At 36.8% G+C, this 22,238-nt stretch overlaps 1 protein-coding gene across 1 annotated transcript in view; it reads left to right on the forward strand.

Moving 5' to 3' along the window:
* Positions 1-22,238, forward strand: part of MARCHF10 (membrane associated ring-CH-type finger 10) — a 75,494-nt gene that overhangs the window by 28,961 nt on the left and 24,295 nt on the right. Inside the window, exons 6-8 of the mRNA XM_025170072.2 lie at positions 11,847-11,996; positions 13,504-14,893; positions 21,280-21,446. Of these exons, the coding sequence (XP_025025840.1) occupies positions 11,847-11,996; positions 13,504-14,893; positions 21,280-21,446 (1,707 nt within the window). The remainder of the gene's footprint in view (positions 1-11,846; positions 11,997-13,503; positions 14,894-21,279; positions 21,447-22,238) is intronic.

Consider the following 22,238-nt stretch of genomic DNA (forward strand, 5'->3'; position numbering starts at 1 on the left):
GAATAGCTCTAAAAAACATAGACTGAACAACTTCAAGGGTTTCAACCTTGTAGAAGCACAGACTTGGACATCATAGAAAAGCTGAGAAAAGACCTAGGCTACAGAGACTAGCTGCAGGAATGAAACATGTTCCCTTAGAGGGGTTGAATCTCAGGATAGCTGAACAACATTTTTATGACACTATTATTATTATCCACCTATCAAGTCCTTCCCAAGGACCTAGAATAGGCAGATGTTGGTTGATGATGTAAAAAGTATCATTGTTGGATGTAAGCTGTTCCAAGTAAAGCTGCCTTTTGCAATTGACTGGTGGTGATTTTGTCAATGCCGATGGTCTTCAGGTGGTACTCCAGATGTTTTGGGATTGCACCTAAGGTGCCTATTACTATTGGCACTGTCTTTGCTTTCTTTTGCCACAATCGTTCTATTTCTATTTGCAGGTCTTTGTATTTTGTGATTTTCTCCGGTTCTTTCTCTTCTATTCTGCTGTCTCCAGGTATTGCAATGTCCACTATCCAGACTTTTTTGTCTTTCTTATCATCAGTTGTTAAGTGTGGAGTGTTATGTGGCAGGTGCTTGTCTGTTTGAATTCTAAAGTCCCAGAATACTTTAGCTTCTTCATTTTCTATTACTTTGTCTGTTTTGTGGTCCCACCAGTTCTTGCTTGCAGGCAAATGGCATTTCTTGCAGATATCCCAATGCACCATTGTTGCTACTTTGGCATGCTGTTGTTTGTAGTCAGTCTGTGTAATCTTCATGCAGCAGCTAACTAGGTGGTCCACTGTTTCTTTGGCTTCTTTGCAGAGGTGGCATTTGCTGTCTGTTGCTGTCTTCTCAATTCTGTCTTTGTATGCATTCGTTCTTAAGGCTTGGCCTTGTGCAGCCAGAATTTGCCCCTCTATTTCTTTCTTCAACTTTCCTGCTCTTAGCCATTGCCAAGTCTTCTTGTTATCTGCTTTGCCTGCTAGTGTTTTGTGTACTGGCCATGTAATACTTTGCCTTGCCATGTCTCTTTTCTGTTCTTCATTTGGTCTTTCTTATAGGCCAGTTTGGTTTCTTTGGTATTCAGTAAGCCTTCATGGTGTACTAGGTTCAGTGCATCTTCTTTACTGTCCTTCAGATATTCTTCCCTTTTTTCTTTTTCAACTGTCTGGTGTACTTGCAACATTCTATGCCCACCTGCACTCCTTGGTAAGTAGAGTCTGTCAACATTGCTGCATGGATGAAAGGCATGATTCATTGTCATTATTTTTCTGCTCTTCCTATCCAGGCCTTTTAATTCAGCTTGAGTCCAGTCCACTATTCCAGCTGTATATCAAATGACTGGAATTGCCAGGTGTTAATCGTCTTGATGGTATTTCCGTCGCTGAGTTTGGACTTTAAGATCTTCTTCACTCTTGTGATGTATTTACTACTAACCTCATTCTTGACTTCAGTGTGCTTGATGTCAGCCTGAAGGATGCCCAGGTATTTGTAGTGATCTTCTTCATCCAGACTCTTGATGTTATTTCCACAGGGCATCTTGATTCATTCAGTTTTCACTATTTTTCCCCTGTTGATGATCAGGGTGGCACATTTGTCCAGTCCAAGCTCCATTGCAATATCTTGGCTGTATATTTCGACAGTGTTGAGCAGTAATTCCATTTCAGATGGTGTTTTTCCATATAGCTTCAGATTGTCCATGTAAAAGAGGTGGGATAACCTGGCAGATGTTTTTGATGTTTGATAGCCATGGCCTGACTTGTTCAGTATTGTTGACAGAGGAATTAATGCAATGACAAACAGTAATAGTGATAGTCAGTCTCCTTGAAAAATTCCTCTCTTGATGTTAATCTCTTCCAGTCTATCACCATTGACCAGCAACTATGTCTTCCATTGTGCCATTGATCTTTGCACAAAGCTTCTGATATTTCTATTGACTCTTGTTATTTCTAGGCACTTGATTATCCAGTCATGTGGCAGGGAGTAGAATGCCTTCTTGTAATCAATCCAAGCTACATTCAAGGTGGTTTTCCTTCTGTTACAGTTTTCCAAAATCATCTTGTCAATTAGGAGCTGATCTTTTGTCCCTTTGCTGTTTGGGTGGTTTCCTTTCTGCTTAGATGGAAAGAGCTTGTTTTCAACTAGATGCTGTTGGACTGCATCAGCTACCACACCAGTTAGCAATTTGAAAGTAGTTGGCAAGCAGGTAATTGGCCTGTAGTTGCCTGGTGCTGCCCCTTTTTCTGGATCTTTCATTATCTGGTAGGTTTTGCCAGATGTTAACCAATCTTCAATTTCACCTCTTGGCAGTATGTGGTTAAACAACTAGGCAATGAGTGGGTTCAGAGCAATCAGATGTCTCAACCAAAAACCATGCACTTCATCTTCACCTGGTGCTGACCAGTTCTTGATCTTCCTTGCCCTTTTCTCCACAATTTCTGCTGTTATTACAAGTTCTTTCATTTCAGGCTCTTTTTTATTCTTATCTGCCTCCTTTATCCAAGCTGCCTTTTTGTTGTATTTCTTTGGGTTGTCCCACAGCTGCACCCAGAACTGCAGTGTTTCTTCTTTGTCAAGTGTTGACTGGTTCATTGCAGTCTCTCCATTGATGGATTGGTAGAAATGTTTCTGATTCCACTGAAATTGGATTTTCTGCTTGTAGTGTGCAATTTGAGCTTTGTATCTGCTGATCTTCTTGGCCATGGCTGTTATTTGCTGTTTTATTATTTCTTGTTTCTAGGTGATATTTTTTGATCAGGTATTCTTTGGTCTTTTTGTTTTTCTTTTCTTTCATCTGCTCTAGCTTGCTTGCATCTGACCTTAGCATGCTGATCTTATTTTCTAACCTGATCTTCCACTTTGGTGGTGCACTGTTTGGCTTTTTTTCTTGTTTGTTGATTTTGCATCCAATTACAGCTGTAGCCATGCTGTATGTCAGTTGGCTTGTTTCTTGCAGTCACCTGGTGCTTATATTTGATATTACAGTATTGGCATCATTTAATACTTGTGCTAGATGCTTCTTTGTAACAAGCTTCAATGCAGGCAACCTTATTCTGTTGTTTTTGTGCTATTCTCAGTTATTCTTTGTTTCAGTTCCTCTTGGGTTTTTTGTTAGAGGGCTTTGTTCTTTCTGACAAGAAGCTTTACTGTGTGAGCTACTTCTGGCAAGGCTTCAATTTCTTTGCCCTAGGTAGACCTTTGCAGTTCTTCTGATTCTACTTCTGTGAATACTTTATTTCATGTTATAAATCGACACTGATCTACTAGTCCCTGTTCTGTTACTTCTGATTCTGGATGATGTTCTTTCCAGAAGCGGTGCATTCTTTTCAGATACCTTCTTCTCATTGGACTTGATTTGTAATAGCAGAACATTATCTCTTTGGTTTCAGTCTTTGTATATTTGCGATGGGTAAACAACTTTTCTTCCAGTAGTTCTGCAGCTGCTGGCCCTGGTTGCTCAGCCAACAGTCCTGAGTCCTGTAACCTACTTGTCACCAGATGTCCAGGAACTAGAACACATAGCGCAGTCCCTGTTGACCTGGGCAGCGACCAATCTAGTATGGGTTTCTGTAAATTACATCTCACCATATTGTTTATGGGAGAAATACTCTTCGTCTGGCTCCTCTGATGAGATCTGTCCAGTATGGTTGAATGTCTGGCATAGCTCTCATCCTCCTCAGAGCATGCAAGCCCCACAACCACGTCAAGGTAGTGCCTCACTGGGGGTTGTTGTTGTTGTTGTTATGGTTGCATAGTCAGCCAGATGTTTAGACTGTTTGGCATTTTTATCCACTTATCGAGCCCTTCCCAGATCATCATCATCATCATCATCATCATCCTGCCTGACTCCCAGCAACTCTGGGCTGTTTATAAGTATGTACCTGCTGTAATACTCTGTCTGCAGCTCAGTAGAGTTGGATTACTGGTTCTTTTAGATGTGGAAGCAATGACAACACAGTATGAGTACTAGGGCTTTATTCCAAAGTAATATAAGAAAATAATGTAATAACATAACTTGGAACAGCAATCAAAGAATATTCAAGAATACAATAAGACAAAGAAAGAAAGACTTTACACCCCTTCTGCCAGTTAGGGAAACCCAGAGAGATAATGGCAGGGAGACCACTTCAAAGCCAGAAAACATGCAGCACCTTCCCAGTTAGGCCTGCACTGAACTTCCATCCCATGTGGTTTTTTTACTAGCTTATATAGACTCTGAACCACTATTACTCACACCCCTTTTTAATGGTCTCATCTCACCAGTTTGCCAAGGCAAGTTCATCTTATCTTGTGCTTGGAATGCTTTTTCTAGTTCTACCAAAAATGAAATCAGCAAGGTTAAGAAGTATTTGTTTATATCAGATGGTGATGAGGCCATTTCAAAGTTAAGGAGTATAGGTTTTTGGATTGATCATGAGAAAGATCATCCTACTCTACACAGGTGTTCCACCAAGGACAGGGCAAAACAAAATATGAACCAAGCATAACCCTTTAGTGACTAAAATAAACGCCTGCTTAATTCTGTATTACACACTCAACTATTACATTGGAATATACATGCACCTAAGGAAAAGACGTACATACCACTACCCAATTCCTCCTCGCCAATCTTCTGGTAAAACAACTGTACTATATTCGTACAATAGAATTCCCATTAATTTGCCAATCACGAATTTTATGATCGTTTCAAGCAAATATAAAATGTTAGTTTTCTGATGATTTATTACAAGTTTTTCTTTTAAACAAAAAGAGGTCAATGCCCCCAGTGCCCTTCTCATTCTCTTCTGATAGGCAGACATGATTACAACATTAACTGCACATAGAAGAGCTGGAACCACTCAATCTGCAAATACAAAGGAATGATGAGTGGAAAGTGAGAGGGTTTACTATACAAATTAAAAATGGAGGGCGGGTGCGGCTAAAAGGCATCCCTGCCTTACACTTCTGAGTAATGACAGCATTGGAGAGATGTTCCCAAGGGGAGCATCTAACTCTCAAAGAGAGGTATGGAATGAGAAGAAGCAGCCTCTTGTCTGTTGAGGATCTCCTTAATTTTTCCCACAGCCTCTCCCTTGAGGTCAAATTAAGGCTGATCTGAAATCAGTGAAAGCTGCAAAAAGGGAGCTTTTTTTGACCTAAGGAATATTTTTAGCTAAATGGTGAAGGACCAGACAAATATCCACACAAGTACACACACATCTTAAACAACTGCTTAAACCATTGCCACATGGAATCATATTGACAGACTTTCCACAGCATCAGTAGATAGTCAGCTTATATGTAGAAAGTGTAGACATGTTTTCCATCAAGCAGTTTAAGTCAGGCTGGCCAGAATCTTTCCATTGGAGCAAAGCAATCTTCTTAGTTGCTGCCCAGGCACAATAACATTTTTTATGCTTCTATAGGTTCCACATTTTTGGAATGTAATTTCACATCATATTCATTTCTTTGACCCCTTATCTCTTTTCTCCATAACTTGTTTACAACTTTATGAATATTAAACCAAAACAGTCTCAGTATAGAACAAGCCCAAATATGAGTTCCAACATATTACAATACAGAGGTTGAAAGCCAACTTTTCCTCCACATCCTTAGGGTAGTCAATAGATTTGATAGCCCATTATTCCACTGTAAGTTGGAATATGCAGGTAATGTGCCAGACCGAAATAGTGAAGTCAAATAGTGTTTAATAAAATATATTGCCATGCAGCAGACTTAGACAGTTCAAATTGTTTTTGCAAATCATGAAATATTTTGAAAAACTGATAAGCAATAAACTGGGCCAAAGTATTCCATTGTATTTTGTTTCAATTTGTTTGCTTATTAACTCCAGAAAAAGAATTTTCCAGGAATCTTCAGAGTAGGATTGTCCCATATGATCTATTTCTCACAAAAGTTTGGATCAAATTTGAATCTCTTTCCCAGCATGTCCCATTTATATCTTACACTATTTAATGTGGGGAAAAAACAGCTAAATTCTAATAAGACATTAAAAAGTACAGTGGTGATTACACAATGAAAAAACTCTACATATACTATAGTGATTAAAATAGAAAATTTTAATAACAGAAAATAGGAAATGAATGAATTTTAAAAATCCATGTACTATCCATTAATCTGTTAAAAAAGATTAATTTACTCCTTAATCTTGTCCTTAATTTACTCCTTAACCAAGTCATATACAGTAGAAACACATTATTTCATCTTCACATTTTTGGACCATACAGACTTTTGAAAAATAGATAACAGATTCATAACCTGAATCCATTTCTTAATATCAGGAGAATACATTCCTTTCAATTTATGTAAGATTATCCTCTTGCCAAGCCTCAGGCTCAACAGAGCCAAAACTCTTCACAAAATGACCAATTTTATACTTTAGGAATATAATTTAACATATTTACAACTTCATTTTATTTCTTCAAAATTGTACTACCATATGCTATGATTTGGACCATATGCTATGGCTGGATAAGACCAAATATTTGAGTTAAAGTGCTCTCAAATTTCTTGCAACCCCAGCACAGAAAAACTGATGTTCAGCCTTTTGAAAACATTTTTGAGGGGTTCAATAGACACAATAGTATTCCTGAATGAAGTAATATCATTTTTAAATCATAAGAAGTAGAAGTAAATTTTACATTTTTAAGTCAGGACACGCTGATTTTTCAAGAATGGATATTTGTAATACTTCAGTTTCAGGTACAGGTATATAACAAATGCTGATACTCATTCTCTCTTTTAATTCTATATAAAATTGAATTGTTGGTTTCACTTAAAGCACTGCATCTGAGATTCCAGATATCTCTCTTCCAGATTTCTCTGACGCTGCTAAAGCATCTGGACCATGTTGTTTTGTCAGTACCTGTTTCAATTGTGTGTATGTATATGTATATGTATATGTATATGTATATGTATATATATTGAAGTGGATGTTGTAAGTAAATCATATTCAGAACACAGTCTTTAAAAGTCTTTAAAACAACCATTATAAATCAACTGATTTAAGGAATTTATCCTACATTTGACCTAGGCATTCCAGTAGAACATACATCCTGCTATCTTCTAATGTGTATTATTCCACAGGGTCAATTTCTTGTGTGGTTCTAAATCAAAACTTAAGCTCTTATCTATTAATGACCAAATACTGTATGTCTAGCAATTTTCAATGCTGGAAGTAAAATTTCCTGTTTACTTAGAACCTAAAACTTGCAAGGATTTCAGAGGGGTTTCACAATTACTCCTCCCAAAAAGTTCTCATTATATAAGACCCAAAAAGTTCTCATTACATAAGAATTTAGAAGTTAAAATAAGAACACAATGGTAAGGTTGAAAACCTGGCAAGTTGAAAACCACTTTCATCATAAAACAATCCTAATTTGGCCAAAGTTATTCAGGAGTTTTGGCCTGCTATAAAAAATTTTCTCATTAGTTTTTCTATCCATGTATCTAAAAAAGGTGTTAATATTGGAATTCCTCTTAAAATAGAAAATAGTCTTGGTGTAATATTAATTTTAATCACATTGATCTAACATAGAAGTTCAGTGGCATTTTTAACTTTCAGGTTATTATCTACTGAAGATAGATAGATAGATAGATAGATAGATAGATAGATAGATAGATAGATAGATAGATAGATGTTTAGATAAGCTTAATTCAATATATTGTGATATATTTTGAGAATAATGCAAACCCAGGTATTTTATACCACCTGTACAAAATGTAAATATCAATTTCTTGCAGTAATCCATAAATATTATAGATCCAAAGGCAGCAAATTAGACATTTTCCAGTTAACAATGTAATGTAATCAGACTATAAAGTATATCATTGTACAACTTCAATAAGCTTTGGTAGTAACACTAAATAATTATATCTAGTAGCCATAATATTATCAGCATATAAAAAAATTGTATTATCAAGTGCCACTGTGCCCTTAACATCTTGGGACTGTTTAATGAAAGAAGCTAAGGATTCAAGAACCAGGTTAAAAAAACATTTTTAACAGTAATTTTATTAAAGATTATAATTACAACCATAAAAACTAATACAAACTGAAACCACGGTTAAGAATGCCCGGTTTAAGGATGACCCATAGTTAAGAACATCTTTTAGACAGTCTGTCTATAGAGGCAGGCACTTTTAAAATTAACTTCTGGGTCCCTTGTTCAAAAATATCCTTCAGTACATCCAATATTAAAATATTTTGCTTTATTCTGTAATTTTTAAGTAAAGTTTAAGTGTTCTTTAATTGTAATCTTTAGTTCCTTCTAGTTCTCTCTACTGTCCAATTTTTAAAATCTTATTATTATTTTTTAATTCAAAACAAAAGCATTTTCCCATGGGAAGGTTTCTTTATAATTAATTAATAATTAATGATTTTATTGATCTTATTTTATTGATTGGTCTACCTCCCAAAAAGTGGTGAGGGAAGAAGGGGCTAATTTCCCTAGTGCTGTTGGACCAGGAAGTGGTACTATAGCATTCATTTCATTTTTTCCTCATGTTTTTCTTTTTAATATGTTAGAAAAGTAACACAGTTATAGGAACCCTATCTTTCTTACATATTTGATTTAGGGGGAAAATGCCAGCTGAGATTTCCCCCTGGAAAATAGATCAGAGCAGCAGAAATTTATCAAACTGTTACACCAAGGTAGGAGGTGGAGCTGTGTTATGTAAACTCAGAGGGCTTCTGGGAGGAGAGATTTGAGACTTCCAACCTTTTACTCTATGGACACAGCCAAGCTGCTACAGATACTAGTAGGCTCAGAAGAAGCTCTCTGTATAACTGAATTAGTGGACAATTTTATTTTGGAGATTGTATTTCCTCTAATATTAGTTAAAATCCAGAGATACAGTGGGGCAAAAAAGTATTTAGTCAGCCACCAATTGTGCAAGTTCTCCCACTTAAAAAGATGAGAGAGGCCTGTAATTTTCATCATAGGTATACCTCAACTATGAGAGACAAAATGGTGGGAAAAATCCAGAAAATCACATTGTCTGATTTTTAAAGAATTTATTTGCAAATCATGGTGGAAAATAAGTATTTGGTCACCTACAAACAAGCAAGATGTCTGGCTCTCACAGACCTGTAACTACTTCTTTAAGAGGCTCCTCTGTCCTCCACTCGTTACCTGTAGTAATGGCACCTGTTTGACCTTGTTATCAGTATAAAAGACCCCTGTCCACAACCTCAAACAGTCACACTCCAAACTCCACTATGGCCAAGACCAAAGAGCTGTCGAAGGACACCAGAAACAAAATTGTAGACCTGCACCAGGCTGGGAAGACTGAATCTCCAATAGGCAAGCAGCTTGGTGTGAAGACATCAACTGTGGGAGCAATAATTAGACAATGGAAGACATACAAAACCACTGATAACCTCCCTCGATGTGGGGCTCCACGCAAGATCTCAGCCCGTGGGGTCAAAATGATCACAAAGAACGGTGAGCAAAAATCCCAGAACCACATGGGGGGACCTAGTGAATGACCTGCAGAGAGCTGGGACCAAAGTAACAAAGGCTACCATCAGTAACACACTACGCCGCCAGGGACTCAAATCCTGCAGTGCCAGACGTCTCCCCCTGCTTAAGCCAGTACATGTCTGGGCCCATCTGAAGTTTGCTAGAGAGCATTTGGATGATCCAGAAGAGGATTGGGAGAATGTCATATGGTCAGATGAAACCAAAGTAGAACGTTTTGGTCTAAACTCAACTCGTCGTGTTTGGAGGAGAGAGAATGCTGAGTTGCATCCAAAGAACACCATACCTACTGTGAAGCATGGGGGTGGAAACATCATGCTTTGGGGCTGTTTTTCTGCAAAGGGACCAGGACGACTGATCCGTGTAAAGGAAAGAATGAATGGGGCCATGTATCGTGAGATTTGGAGTGAACACCTCCTTCCATCAGCAAGGGCATTGAAGATGAAACGTGGCTGGGTCTTTCAGCATGACAATGATCCCAAACACACCGCCGGGCAACGAAGGAGTGGCTTCGTAAGGAGCATTTGAAGGTCCTGGAGTGGCCTAGCCAGTCTCCAGATCTCAACCCCATGGAAAACCTTTGGAGGGAGTTGAAAGTCCGTGTTGCCCAGCGACAGCCCCAAAACATCACTGCTCTAGAGGAGATCTGCATGGAGGAATGGGCCAAAATACCAGCAACAGTGTGTGAAAACCTTGTGAAGACTTACAGAAAACGTTTGACCTCTGTCATTGCCAACAAAGGATATATAACAAAGTATTGAGATGAACTTTTGATATTGACCAAATACTTATTTTCCACCATGATTTGCAAATAAATTCTTTACAAATCAGACAATGTGATTTTCTGGATTTTTTTCCCCATTTTGTCTCTCATAGTTGAGGTATACCTATGATGAAAATTACAGGCCTCTCTCATCTTTTTAAGTGGGAGAACTTGCACAATTGGTGGCTGACTAAATACTTTTTTGCCCCACTGTATCTCATATGGAGTTGTTGTCCAAAGAACCTTACTGCCCTATCAGAGTGAACTGTGGTAATCTAGTCTTGATGAAACTAAACCATGTGGTTGAATCTGATAGATATAACCTATATACCAACATAACTTCATGGGCACACCTGCCACCTGAACACCAAAGCCGAGACTGCAAGCATTTTGAAGTTGAATGTAACTCCATCTAAGGCAGGGTGATTTATTCTTAAATTACCCGTTTTTTTAAACAAGAAATATCTATTACCTGGATTAAAATAAGATCTCTTTAAAGGCACCTGCTCTCTCTCATGCTGACGTGTGGTGTGTTAATGACTATCCAGGAGATGGCCTTTTAAGTCCTGGTCCCCTTACTTGGAATGCCTCCCCAGGGAGGTATACCTGGCACCATCCTTATGGTCTTTTTGCACCAGGAAAAACATTTTTATTCTCTCATAATAATGTGTAACCTCTGCTGTAATTTTTAACTTTTATTTCCTATTTCTGTTTTAATGTGTATTTTGTATTTTATTTTATAAAATGTCTTATTGTATATTTTTATTAATTGCTTTAACCCATCTTAATTGTATTTTTTAATTCTAAACCACTTTAAGCTTTCTTTAATGAACATCAGTATTGAAATGTTTTAAGTAAACAAATTTAACAGTAATACATATCAATATTGTTGCTTTTTAGAAATAGAGATTTATTGTACAATAGATACAAGATGGATGTTATTTTTTCATATAGTACCTTACACTTCCCTTTTTTGTTTTGATTGCATTGATTGATACAAAAGAAAGGAAAAAAGAACGAAAACATAATGCAAAACAGTTAAAGACTAAATCAGGATTTAACAACAAAGAAAAGTGAAAGAAAAAATAAATACATAATTAAGAAAATAACTCAGTTTTTGAACTATACATTTGGAATCATCCACGAATTTACCCAATATTACTAATAGTTTAGGGTCCCTCATACTGCTAATTTGTCCAGTCCAAATTCTACGGGCAAAAGGTGTTTTAACTGAATATATTACATATCAGCTCTTTGCACAATCCAAATTTGTCCTGCAAAACAGTGAATATTATAAAAGGCGGATTAATAATAAGATGATCTAGAGTATTAATACTGGTTTTGCCAGTATTCCAAAAGAAATATTTACCTGTCATTTTCAAACTAGGATTAACCCAGAGTGTACGTTTCTCAAGGAAAGAGGGATCAAATATATGCTTTTTTCCCAGTGTCTTCGAAATGCATCTTGCATTCTTTATCGCTGGAATCTCCTTAGCCTTCTACTTTATCATTCCAGTGCAGGGGATTATCTGTTTCTAAATTAATAAAACTTTGATTTAACATTGTCCCTATCTTATTGTTCTTAAAACAAGTACTTTAATAAACCAATGTTTTAATAGGTTCCCAGAAGCCAATTTTATCAAAAAGACAACGAATGAACCAAAGAAGTGTGCTGGAAAATCCAGACTCTGAAACTATTAGAAAAGTGGAAGGAAATGGAAGGAAAACACCAATGCTGCAGGGAATAACGAAGACTACTAGAGGGTCTGGTGAGAAACTCTTTTTCAAGTTGCGCTAATTTTATAGGTCCTATTTATACATGTACAGAATTTTTCTTTGGGTAGATTTCTTGCTTACCTTAGTAGAGAGAGAACACATAGAACATTGTCAGCTCAACTGCAGTTGAAGGAGAAAACTTGACCAAAGTTGATTCAAGTTAAAAGTTACGTTAAACTTCTATATGAAGCAGGTCCAAGATATGTATTAAACTCCCAGTATGCAAGGACATCTTCTAAAGATAAAGAGAAGAGCAGCAGTGTGCACTACATCATAGATACATTATAGTCTATGATTTCTCACATTTCATTAGCACCTCCTGTGGCACTGGGATAATGTGAATATCTATTTTAAGGCTGCATTGCCTCAGTGATTTGAGGCAGAACTGTAGTAGTACTAGTAATCATCTCTTTATTTTGGTCAGTGACCAACATAATATTCAGCAGAACTGTAAATATATAATTGCCAACCTTCCATAGTTATTGTGAGTTGTTCTGTCATAGTCTCTAGGTAGAAAAAAGTACACAATACTTCATCCAGAAGTATGATCGCTTTTCCTATAAATTAAATTTAATTAAATGTAAAAAAGAACCTTACCAGTTTTCAAAATGGGCTATCTGGGAGCTAGAGGCGAAACTCTTCCATCTCAGTTGACTGGAAAAATGATAAAATGTTTTATCTCTGACATTAAAAAAAAAAAAAAGGCCAGGAACTAGGACTCATAAAAAGAAAAATAGTGTTTTTCTAAAAAGCAACATTTCTGCCAGGTTTCACACTGGCAACCTTCTCTATGCAAAACAAAGAGAATATATACTGTGCTGTTTGAAGTACAGAACCTGTTAGAGTGGTACTGGGTGGAAAGAAGCAAATTTTTATTTTAAAGTTGCTTGTTCTACCTGATTATATATGTATTTAACCTTGCATATGTAAATTTAACTTTACTTTTATGTATTTGTGTGTGTGTGCGTGTGTGTGTGCGCACGCACACACACACACACAGAGATATGAAAATATATATGTCCTGGAAGATCTGTCCACAAAAGAAAAGCAGTTGGCCATTCCTGGAATAGAAAGGTGGAAGCCCCCAGCAGGAGGGGAATAGTTCAATGTGAGGATATGGTAACCTGCTGTTTGCACTGAGTACCTCGCAAATTATTGCTAAAGCAACAGTCTGGGCCGTATTTTCTTAAACCAGCTTAGAGTTAAGCCAGCATAAACACAGGACAGGTAAGTACAGATATCCCCATTCTCTCATTGCATTTGTCAAAATATCTCAAAGATTAAACAAACCGTTTAAAGGATCTACCATAAATGATTTGTAGATCCAGAAAATTATTTTTTCATTCATTCATTCATTCATCACATTTATATAGCCTATATTTCTATTATATAGAAATAGTATGTTTCTTCCATCAGTGTGGAATCATTATACTTAATAAGTGTTTAGGAAGTTTGCTGTGGGCAAATAAATTATAAAAGCCAATTTTATCTTCAATACAGAACCACAAGATGTCACAGGACAAAGAAATGGCCCTACTCTGAAGACAAAGAAGAAACCTCAAGAAAAAAAGAACTTATTCCAGTCCTCTAAATTAACCATAGATAACAAAAACCTAGACAAGGATTTTAAGAAAGGAAATATTCTTACAGTAGCTCAACAGCCCTTGGCTAATTCAATGGATTCTACTGTTCAGACTGCTAATAATTCTTCTGTATCAAGTGAATCAAGCAACTCAAATCTTCCACCCATTAAAAATACTGTTACAAAGCCCAAAGAAGATGATTTTTACACAGCGTTGTGCTCAAATGTGGAAGCATCTGTTGGAGTGAATGAAGACACCAAAAACGATAACTTAGAAGAACTTCTTTCTGTTGATCTCAACAAACCTCCTCTTCTTGATCAAAGTAGGGGTAGTGGGATATCTTTAACCCAAATGGAGCAACATAATGGTGAAACTGGAGTTGGGAGTGATGGAAGAAGGGTTGAACTTTCCCACAGATTGTTACGACAACATGATGTAACAGTGGACCCAGCTATTGAACCACATTCATTAGGACAAAGAAAAGTAAGAGATCAAAAAAAATCTTATGCTCTTGAAGAAAACCTTTTGGAAGAGACTCATAAAAATGAAAGCGAATATTTGGAATTTAATGCAAAAAGCCCACAAGCTGAAAACAGACCGGGAAGTGCAGCAGCTGTTGAGGCTCTTGGTAATTTAAATTCTTCTGAAGACTGGCAAGGGAGCAATGTCTATGGCAGAGAAAGACAGAGTTTTGAGAGCAATCAAAGATGTTATGCTGGTCTTGTTACTTCAGCTAGACCAATAGTGCAGAGGCCTTCTATGCGTTCTACACTTAATATCCCAGGCACCTTAATACAACCTGCAAACAGAAGTGACATTGCAGGCAATATGGATGTTGCTACAGCTTCTGTGCAAATCACAGAACTGAATGGAAACCCAAGACTAACTGCTCGCAGACAACTATCTCCTATAAGAATCAGGGATTCCTTTTCAGGTGCTGAAAGTTGCCAGTCTTCACCCACAGTCAGCACCTTTGAGGATAGCAGCCTGCTTGAGGATAATATAAGCAATGGTCTCAGTAGCATATCTCCAAGCACTACTTCTCATGATGAAGATAACTTTCTGAATTCCCACAGTTCCTCATCATCAGCAGATTCTTCCCCTCCCTCTCTTTTCCGGACAAACTTCACAGCACATCTTCACATGGCTGGTCCTTTACCTGATCAAGTTCCAATTTTCTTGACAGTATCTGATTTGCGAAATCAAAGCAACTATATAAGCAGTACTACTACTTGCAATTCGCTAAGTACCAAAGAGATTAATAAACCTGAAACAGACCCTGAGAAGCTAAAAAAGTTACAGGAGAGGTGAGTAAAAGATAGTGGATGGAGGAATATTGACACTTACGTATTTTGTCTGTCGTAAGCTAAAGTACCAAGAGGAGAAATTAATGGAAATCTGTTATCCTTGATCTAAAGCTATTTTAAGCCATTCCACCCTGTAATCATTTTTCAGTTCCAGAGTTTAAACCTGTAAGCCATAAAATTGGGTATTTTGCATAAGTGATCAGATGGAGAAATATCTCCAAAGACTAATATGTAACAAAGTCTAGATTTTCCAGACCTTGATGCAATGGACTTTGCGTATAAGAAAATAAATTATTTTGTAATTTATATCATTTGGATAGGAATGTCATCACACAAATGACACAAAGTTTCAAATGATATAATTTGTACTATTTGCATAATCACTCTGATGTATTCTTCAATTTACTGGAGTTCTGGAAATAATGGAAACTCTCCCTTCTCACCCCCTTTAGGTTTCACTGAATCACATTCTTAAATTCTTACAGAGACTTTAAAATAACTGTGTAACCAACAGTATGTTTCTATTTACAGGAACATTCATTGACTGATTGATTGATTGACTGACTGATTGATTGATTGATTGATTGATTATGTGCCAACAAGTTGTGTTCAACTCCTAATGACCATATAGATAGATTTTGTCTATGATGATCCATCCCTAACTTGGTCTTTCAGGTCTTCCGACATCACCATTGTCATTGAGTCCATCCCCCTTGCTGCTGGTCATCGTCTTCTTCTCTTTCCTTCCACCTTTCCCAACATTAGAGCCTTTTTCAGAGAGCTAGGTCTTTGCATAATATATCCAAAGTAGGATAATTTGTGCCTCGAGTGAGAACTCTGGGCTGATTTGTTCTATTATCCATTTGTTTGTTTTCTTGTCTGTCCGCAGTATTCTCAGGAATCTTCTCCAACACCACAGTTCAAAGGCATCAATACTCTTCCTATCCTGCTTCTTCAGAGTTCAACTTTTGCTTCCATAGAATGTCATGGGGAATAGACCCAGCGCAGCATTTGAATATCTTTTCCAAGGCCTTAATGATTGCTCTACCAACTGCTAGTCTGTGGCGAATTTCTTGACTATTTGTTCCTTTACTGTTGATGGTTGATCCTAAATGGCAAAAGCTAGTCACCACTTCAATATCTTCATTGTGAATTCTAAGACTGATTGTTCTACCTGTTGTCATTAGTTTGGTCTTTTTTATATTTAATTTTAGTCCCATTTTTTCACTTTGCTCCTTAATGTTTATTACTAGAGCTTGCAGATCCTTTGCATTTTCAGCTATCAGGATAGTGTCATTAGCACAGTGCAAGTCATTGATGTTTCTTCCTCCAATTTAAAACCATACTTATCTTCTTCCAATCCAGTTTCTCTTAATATACATTCAGCATATAGGTTGAATAAATAAGGGAATAATATACAGCCTTGTTGCATTCCTTTGCCAACCTGGAGCCATGTTCTGTCCGTACTGTGGCTTCTTGACCTGTATATAAGTTTCTCATGAGGACAGTGAGATGTTCTGGGATTACAATTTTTGTGAGCACATTCCACAGTTTGACATGATCAACACAATCAAAGGCCTTTCTATAATCAATGAAGCATGTAGTGACTTATTTTTGGTATTCTTTGGCTTTCTCAATTGCATCAGCAATAATGTCTCTTGTTCCTTGGCCTTTTTTAAAGCCAGCTTGAACATCTGGCATCTCTTTTTCCATATAGGGCTCTAATCTGTGTTGGATGATCCTAAGCATTATTTTGCTAGCATGGGAAATTAAAAATATTGTATGAAAGTTTTCATACTATGTTAAGTCTCTCTTCTTTTGGTACTGGGATATAGATTGACTTCTTCCAATCTGTTGGTCACTATGTCGTTCTCCGGATCTGCTGTCATAGCTTGGTTACAGTCTTTACTGATTCTTCTTTGTGGCTTGCCATATTTCTGGGGGTATTCTATCAGTTTCTGTAGCCTTTGACTTGATAATGACTGGAGTGCTGATCTAACTTCATCTTCTAGTACTAGAGGTTCTTGTAAATAAGGAATATCTTCTAAAGTATGTTGGATGTTGACATCTCTAATGTACAGTGTTTCAGTATATTTCTTCCATCTTTGAATTGGTTACTATCTGTCCACTGGTGTCCATTAGCATACCAATTCAAGGTTGGAACCTCCTGAATTCAGAGATCTTTTGAAAGACTTTCCTTGTTTTTCCATGTCTGTTTTCATCTTCAATGTCTTTACAGATGTTGTTGTAATACTGCTTCTTGTCTCCTCTAACAGCTCTCTGAAACTCTTTTTTAAGTTCCTTTCTGAGATATTTGTCTTTCTTAGCTTTGGTTTCTCTTCTCTCTTTCCTCAGTTTGTTCTGACATCCAGTTTGTTTTCTTCTCTTTCTTCATTTTTGGCAGCCTCTTTTCACATTCATCCTTAATGACTTCTTTAAGTTCATTCTATAATTCCTCTAGCTCTCTATCAATGAGGTTCAGGACTTCAAAACAATTCTTGATGGTCTTCTTGAAAATGGTGGGTATGTGTTCAAGATCATATCGTGGAAACTGACTCACTTTCTTCTTCTTTAGCTTAACCTGGAACTTCACATGAGCAGTTCATGATCTCTTCCACAGTCAGCACCTGGCTATATCTTTGATGTTATAATTGAGCTCCTCCATCTCCTTTTAGCAATAATACAGTCAATTTAATTTCTATATTTCTCCTTCTGGTGATGTCCATGTATAGAGGCATTGTTTTGGTTGAAGACAGTGTTAGCTATGAAGAAATCATTGGAGTGGCAGAAATTGGTAAGTCGGTCTCTTGCTTCATTTTGGTTTCCGAAGCCATACAATCCAACTACATTTTCCTCTTTTATGTTTCCAACTTTGGCATTCCAGTCTCCAATCACAAGCAGCACATCTTGCTTGCATATTCTGTTGATTTCAGGTTGAACATCATAAAATTAATAAAGCTCCTCTTCTTCTGCACTGGTGATTGGAACATAAATTTGAATGATTGGAGAGTTATCCATAATGTCTAATCGATATTATTTGGTCATTGATTGCATTATAGCCAAGTATTGTTCTTGCTATACTCTTCCTAACTATAAAAGCAATGCTATTTCTTCTTTGTTTTTCATGTCCTGAGTAATAAACAGTGTGATCTTCTGACTGAAAGTGTCCAATCCCAGTCCATCTCAATTTGTTGATTCCTAGGATGTCAATTTGTGCTCATTTCATTTCATCTTTCACTGTGTTGAGTTTTCCCGTGTTTATGCTTCTTACGTTCCATGTTCCTACTGTAATTCTATCTTTGCAGCTTTAGATTTTCTTTTCCTGAATAGAAACTAGATGTCCCAAAGGCTTTAATCTAGCCACATCATAAACATCATTAGTACTCCAAAAGATCCTCAGCTATTCCTCAGTAATGCCATCTGACCTGAGGGACCCATCATCTGGCACTATATCTTCAGTCATTTTATATTTTCTATCCATGTGGTTTTCTTGGTAAAAATACAGAAGTGGTTTACTATTGCCTTCTCCCTCACAGTATGAACTGATGCCTTTGCCATTGTCACTAAAGTCATCATCTGCTTCCAGCATCATCTTATTTTTAAAAATAAGACTAAGCTGAACTGTGTGGGTCTCATTAGAATTCCCAACATCTTTTTTCAAAAACAAACTGGGAAAAATCAAATCATAAATGAGAGGCTTTTTGAAAACTATCCTCAACATATCAAAATATTCAAGTGTACACAACTGATTATTCTAAATTAAGGTGATATCCTTTTTAAACCGACTTGATGATGAACATAAATGACAAAATATAAACAATCCACAAGCATTTTTTATTCTGTATTATACTAAATTTTAATTTTAAAGTCCTTCATACTTAAAGGTCCCTTTATAGTTCATAATAATATTTTATCATTGATCAAGGATTGTCAAATTTTTGTTTGTTACACCAAAATTGAAAGTAGTTGTGCTGCTTTTAAGAATAATGCCAGAATACGTACTGTTAATAATTCAGCCAATACCAGGTTATAAAGTAGTGTGCAAAATGTTTAACTCCAGGAGCTCTTCTTCAAGCAGAATGGTAAAGCAGAAAGACTGTGGGCAAGTTAGGAAAGCTAGCTGGCCAAGCTGTGTTTTGTTTTGTTTTTTAGTTGTATTCTGACTGTTCTCAAGCCACACTAATCCTGTTTTGCTAATAGGGTCATATATGCCACCATTACTCCTTCTCCATTCTTTGGTTTGCTGCATTTGCTACTATTAGATAATTACAAATATGAGCACAAATGTAGATTTTTAAAAGGGATTTGGACAAATTCCTAGAAGATCAGTCTGTCAGTGGGTACTATTCTTGACTTTGCCTCCTTCCAAAGTCATAGATGGCTGCCCTGAATATCAATTTTTAGGAAGCAATAGTGGAGGAATGCTATTACCCTTTTGACCATATTAATGAAGTTTTTGAAAGCATCCAGCTGATCACTGTGTAATTATCTGAAGTAGATGGGCTGTTGTAGGAAAAATGCCCCCTTAAGTAAGGAATCAAAGTCTTTGGCGACAGAAGCAACAAAGTATTCTTTCTTGGCATGCATGGGTACAGTCATCACTGGGCTCTTCACCAAAGGAGTGCAAAAGGACCCCAAAGCCCACAAGGTTATATACCTTCTGAAAATGATACATAGGACTTACAAAAGCAGTGTAAATTATAACATGACCTTTACAACAGCAATATAGAATCTGATAAAAACATGGGGTGACCTTTCTATGGGCTGACCTGGCACCTCTACTTCTGCTGTTCTTAGGAGGTATAATGGAATGTGAGAATGACCTTGGAGGACGGTGGGAGAGAGATGCTGCCTAGGGAATGATCAGATAAAAGGGGGAGGAGCCCACAACTGAGTAATGGGCATAGAAAGAAATTTAGAAGGATCCACCCTAACTAATCAGGCAGTAAAAAGGGACGGTGGAAGAGTTGTACTTTCAGACTTGTAAGATTCTGTTAATGTAGCCTAACAATAAAGTAGAATTAGCTCATCTGGTCGTGTTTCCTGTCTGGTGTACTTGGGAGGCTGACAGGAGGCTCCAAGCCTGCTTTTTCTACTGATACTAGCACCTTTTAACATAAACAATATTATTTTTGTTTGTTTGTTTATTAAATTTGTATGCCACCCATCCCCCCCGGACAATACAATATCCTTTCTTATACCCACATAGTCACTCCCTTCACATCACAAGAAAGACAACCTGTTTTTTGTTATCTGTCTCCTTCGTCTCCAGGGTCATCAGGCAGTTTCAGTTTGCCTGTTTGGTCTAATATGCACTTCAGAATCATATGTGTTAGGATAGAATGTTACTTGTCCTCCACATGGACCATTCACCTAATCCAGTACGGTTCTTCTTAGTTTCTTATGTTCATACAATCTTTTAACCAAATCCCCAAAATTACTTAGCAATTAACATGTCAAGTGAATCCAGATGACTGATACGTTCGCTTACCAGGAACTGAAATCTAAAAGTAGCTTTCGTTTCAGATTATACCATCTGTAACCAGGGTTGGTATCCAGTCCTGCTTTGCAAGACACATTAACTTTAGATAAGCCTGAGATTTTACATGTACATAGGATAGAGACTGTGGAGCGCGTGGTCTTGTTAACCAAACAGTGTGACTTATTATGTTGCATGAACAAGTTCACAGATACAAAGTTGAGTAGGTTACCACTGTGCTGGGTGGAGCTCTCTCTAGAGCAGTCTGCTCTTTCTGGAGTGAGCTTAGTATGCAACCAGCCTGAAGCAATTCCCATTAACACCGCAACCTATCTATTAACCTGTCTATCATGCCCATACTTTCATATCTTCCTCTGAAGTGTTGTCCAAACTTGGCTAATTTGAACAATATTGAAACTTTTGTTTTAAATGCAACTTCTTTAGGGTACCAAACTGAAATGGTTGGGAAGGAATTTTTATCAGCCGTTGGTATGAAATACTTCCCTTCTCTGATGAGGAAATAAAGGAGAAAAAGCTCTGCTGCTCTCTGGCAAGACTTTAGATTCTTCAGAGGGTCCACTATTACAGCTTTCCAAAAATAAGTAGAATTTGAGGAAAAATTGAGATACTTTCTAAATGTAATTAAACAAAATTTAATTTGAAGCCTGGAAAAAGAGAGACATATCTTTTGCAATTTTGTATTATAATTAAATTGAGTATATGGAGGAAGCTACTCAAGCATGCAAGAGAGAATTCAAAAGTAAGAGATTCGTTGCTTTTTCTTGCTGCACCATAATTTTAATAATTTTCAAACATATTGTAGGCATGCACTTTTGCATGCCATTCTTTCAGATCTTTGATATGAATTCAAATTTTGCAACATTGTAAAATTCCCTTGTATTTCCAGTCTCCTGGCAGAAGATTCTGAAGAGGAGGGAGATCAGTGTAGGATATGCCAAATTGCAGGAGGATCTGTAACCAATCCTCTGCTAGAACCTTGTGGATGTGGAGGAACTCTTCGGTTTGTCCATCAGGAATGTCTGAAGACCTGGTTAAAGGCTAAAATAAAATCAGGTATGTTTACAGGTTCAAACAGTGAACAAATATTAGCATGAACATTTTGGAAATTCTATCATGTTACCAAATAGCTCAACCATGCTGATATCAAGAGAAAGAAAACTAGATAATACTATTAATCACCTTCCTACTTTTGTAATAATAGAACAATGTGTTATTTTATTTTGTGTTTTTATTTTTGCTTTTATTAATTGAATATGGAAAAAACAAAAATAAAAATAAACACTACATAAAATTATAAAAAAGGAAAAATAATAAAACTAAAGAAAGAAGAAAATGAAACAAGAACATCTGGGGTATATATTATTGGACTTATACACAGATAAAAAAATTCTACATAAGCATTTCAATACATTGTAAAAATATATCATTATAATAATCCATAGCTAATCTTAACTATGTATGGATAGCTGCAGATGATTTTTATTTTTTATTGATTGCTTAGTCCAAAATTTGACTGTTCAATGTGCACGTTTAGGTAAGCCTGCTTAAAGCTCCTTGACTAATTATTTTGGTGCCGTGCCTCAAGCCATAGGAAAAACAATTTATGACAACTATATACACTTTCCATTATTGAACTTAATGGGTTTTAATCATATTTACTGTATTTATCTGAAAGGAAGATAACTCTGAATTTTAGACCCCACCCTAATTTCAGACATCTCCCAACCTCATTTACAAAATTAATCGATGGACCTCATTATCCATGGTTTCACATATCCACGCTTGATAAATAAATGGCCTAAACCCACAGTAATCCATTTTTAATACCTGCAGTTTTTGGCATAC

This window comes from Python bivittatus, unplaced genomic scaffold (assembly GCF_059951505.1).
Source record: "Python bivittatus isolate LINGU-HERP-01145 unplaced genomic scaffold, Pbiv_v1 ctg000000_np1212, whole genome shotgun sequence".
NCBI classification, from domain to species: domain Eukaryota; kingdom Metazoa; phylum Chordata; class Lepidosauria; order Squamata; family Pythonidae; genus Python; species Python bivittatus.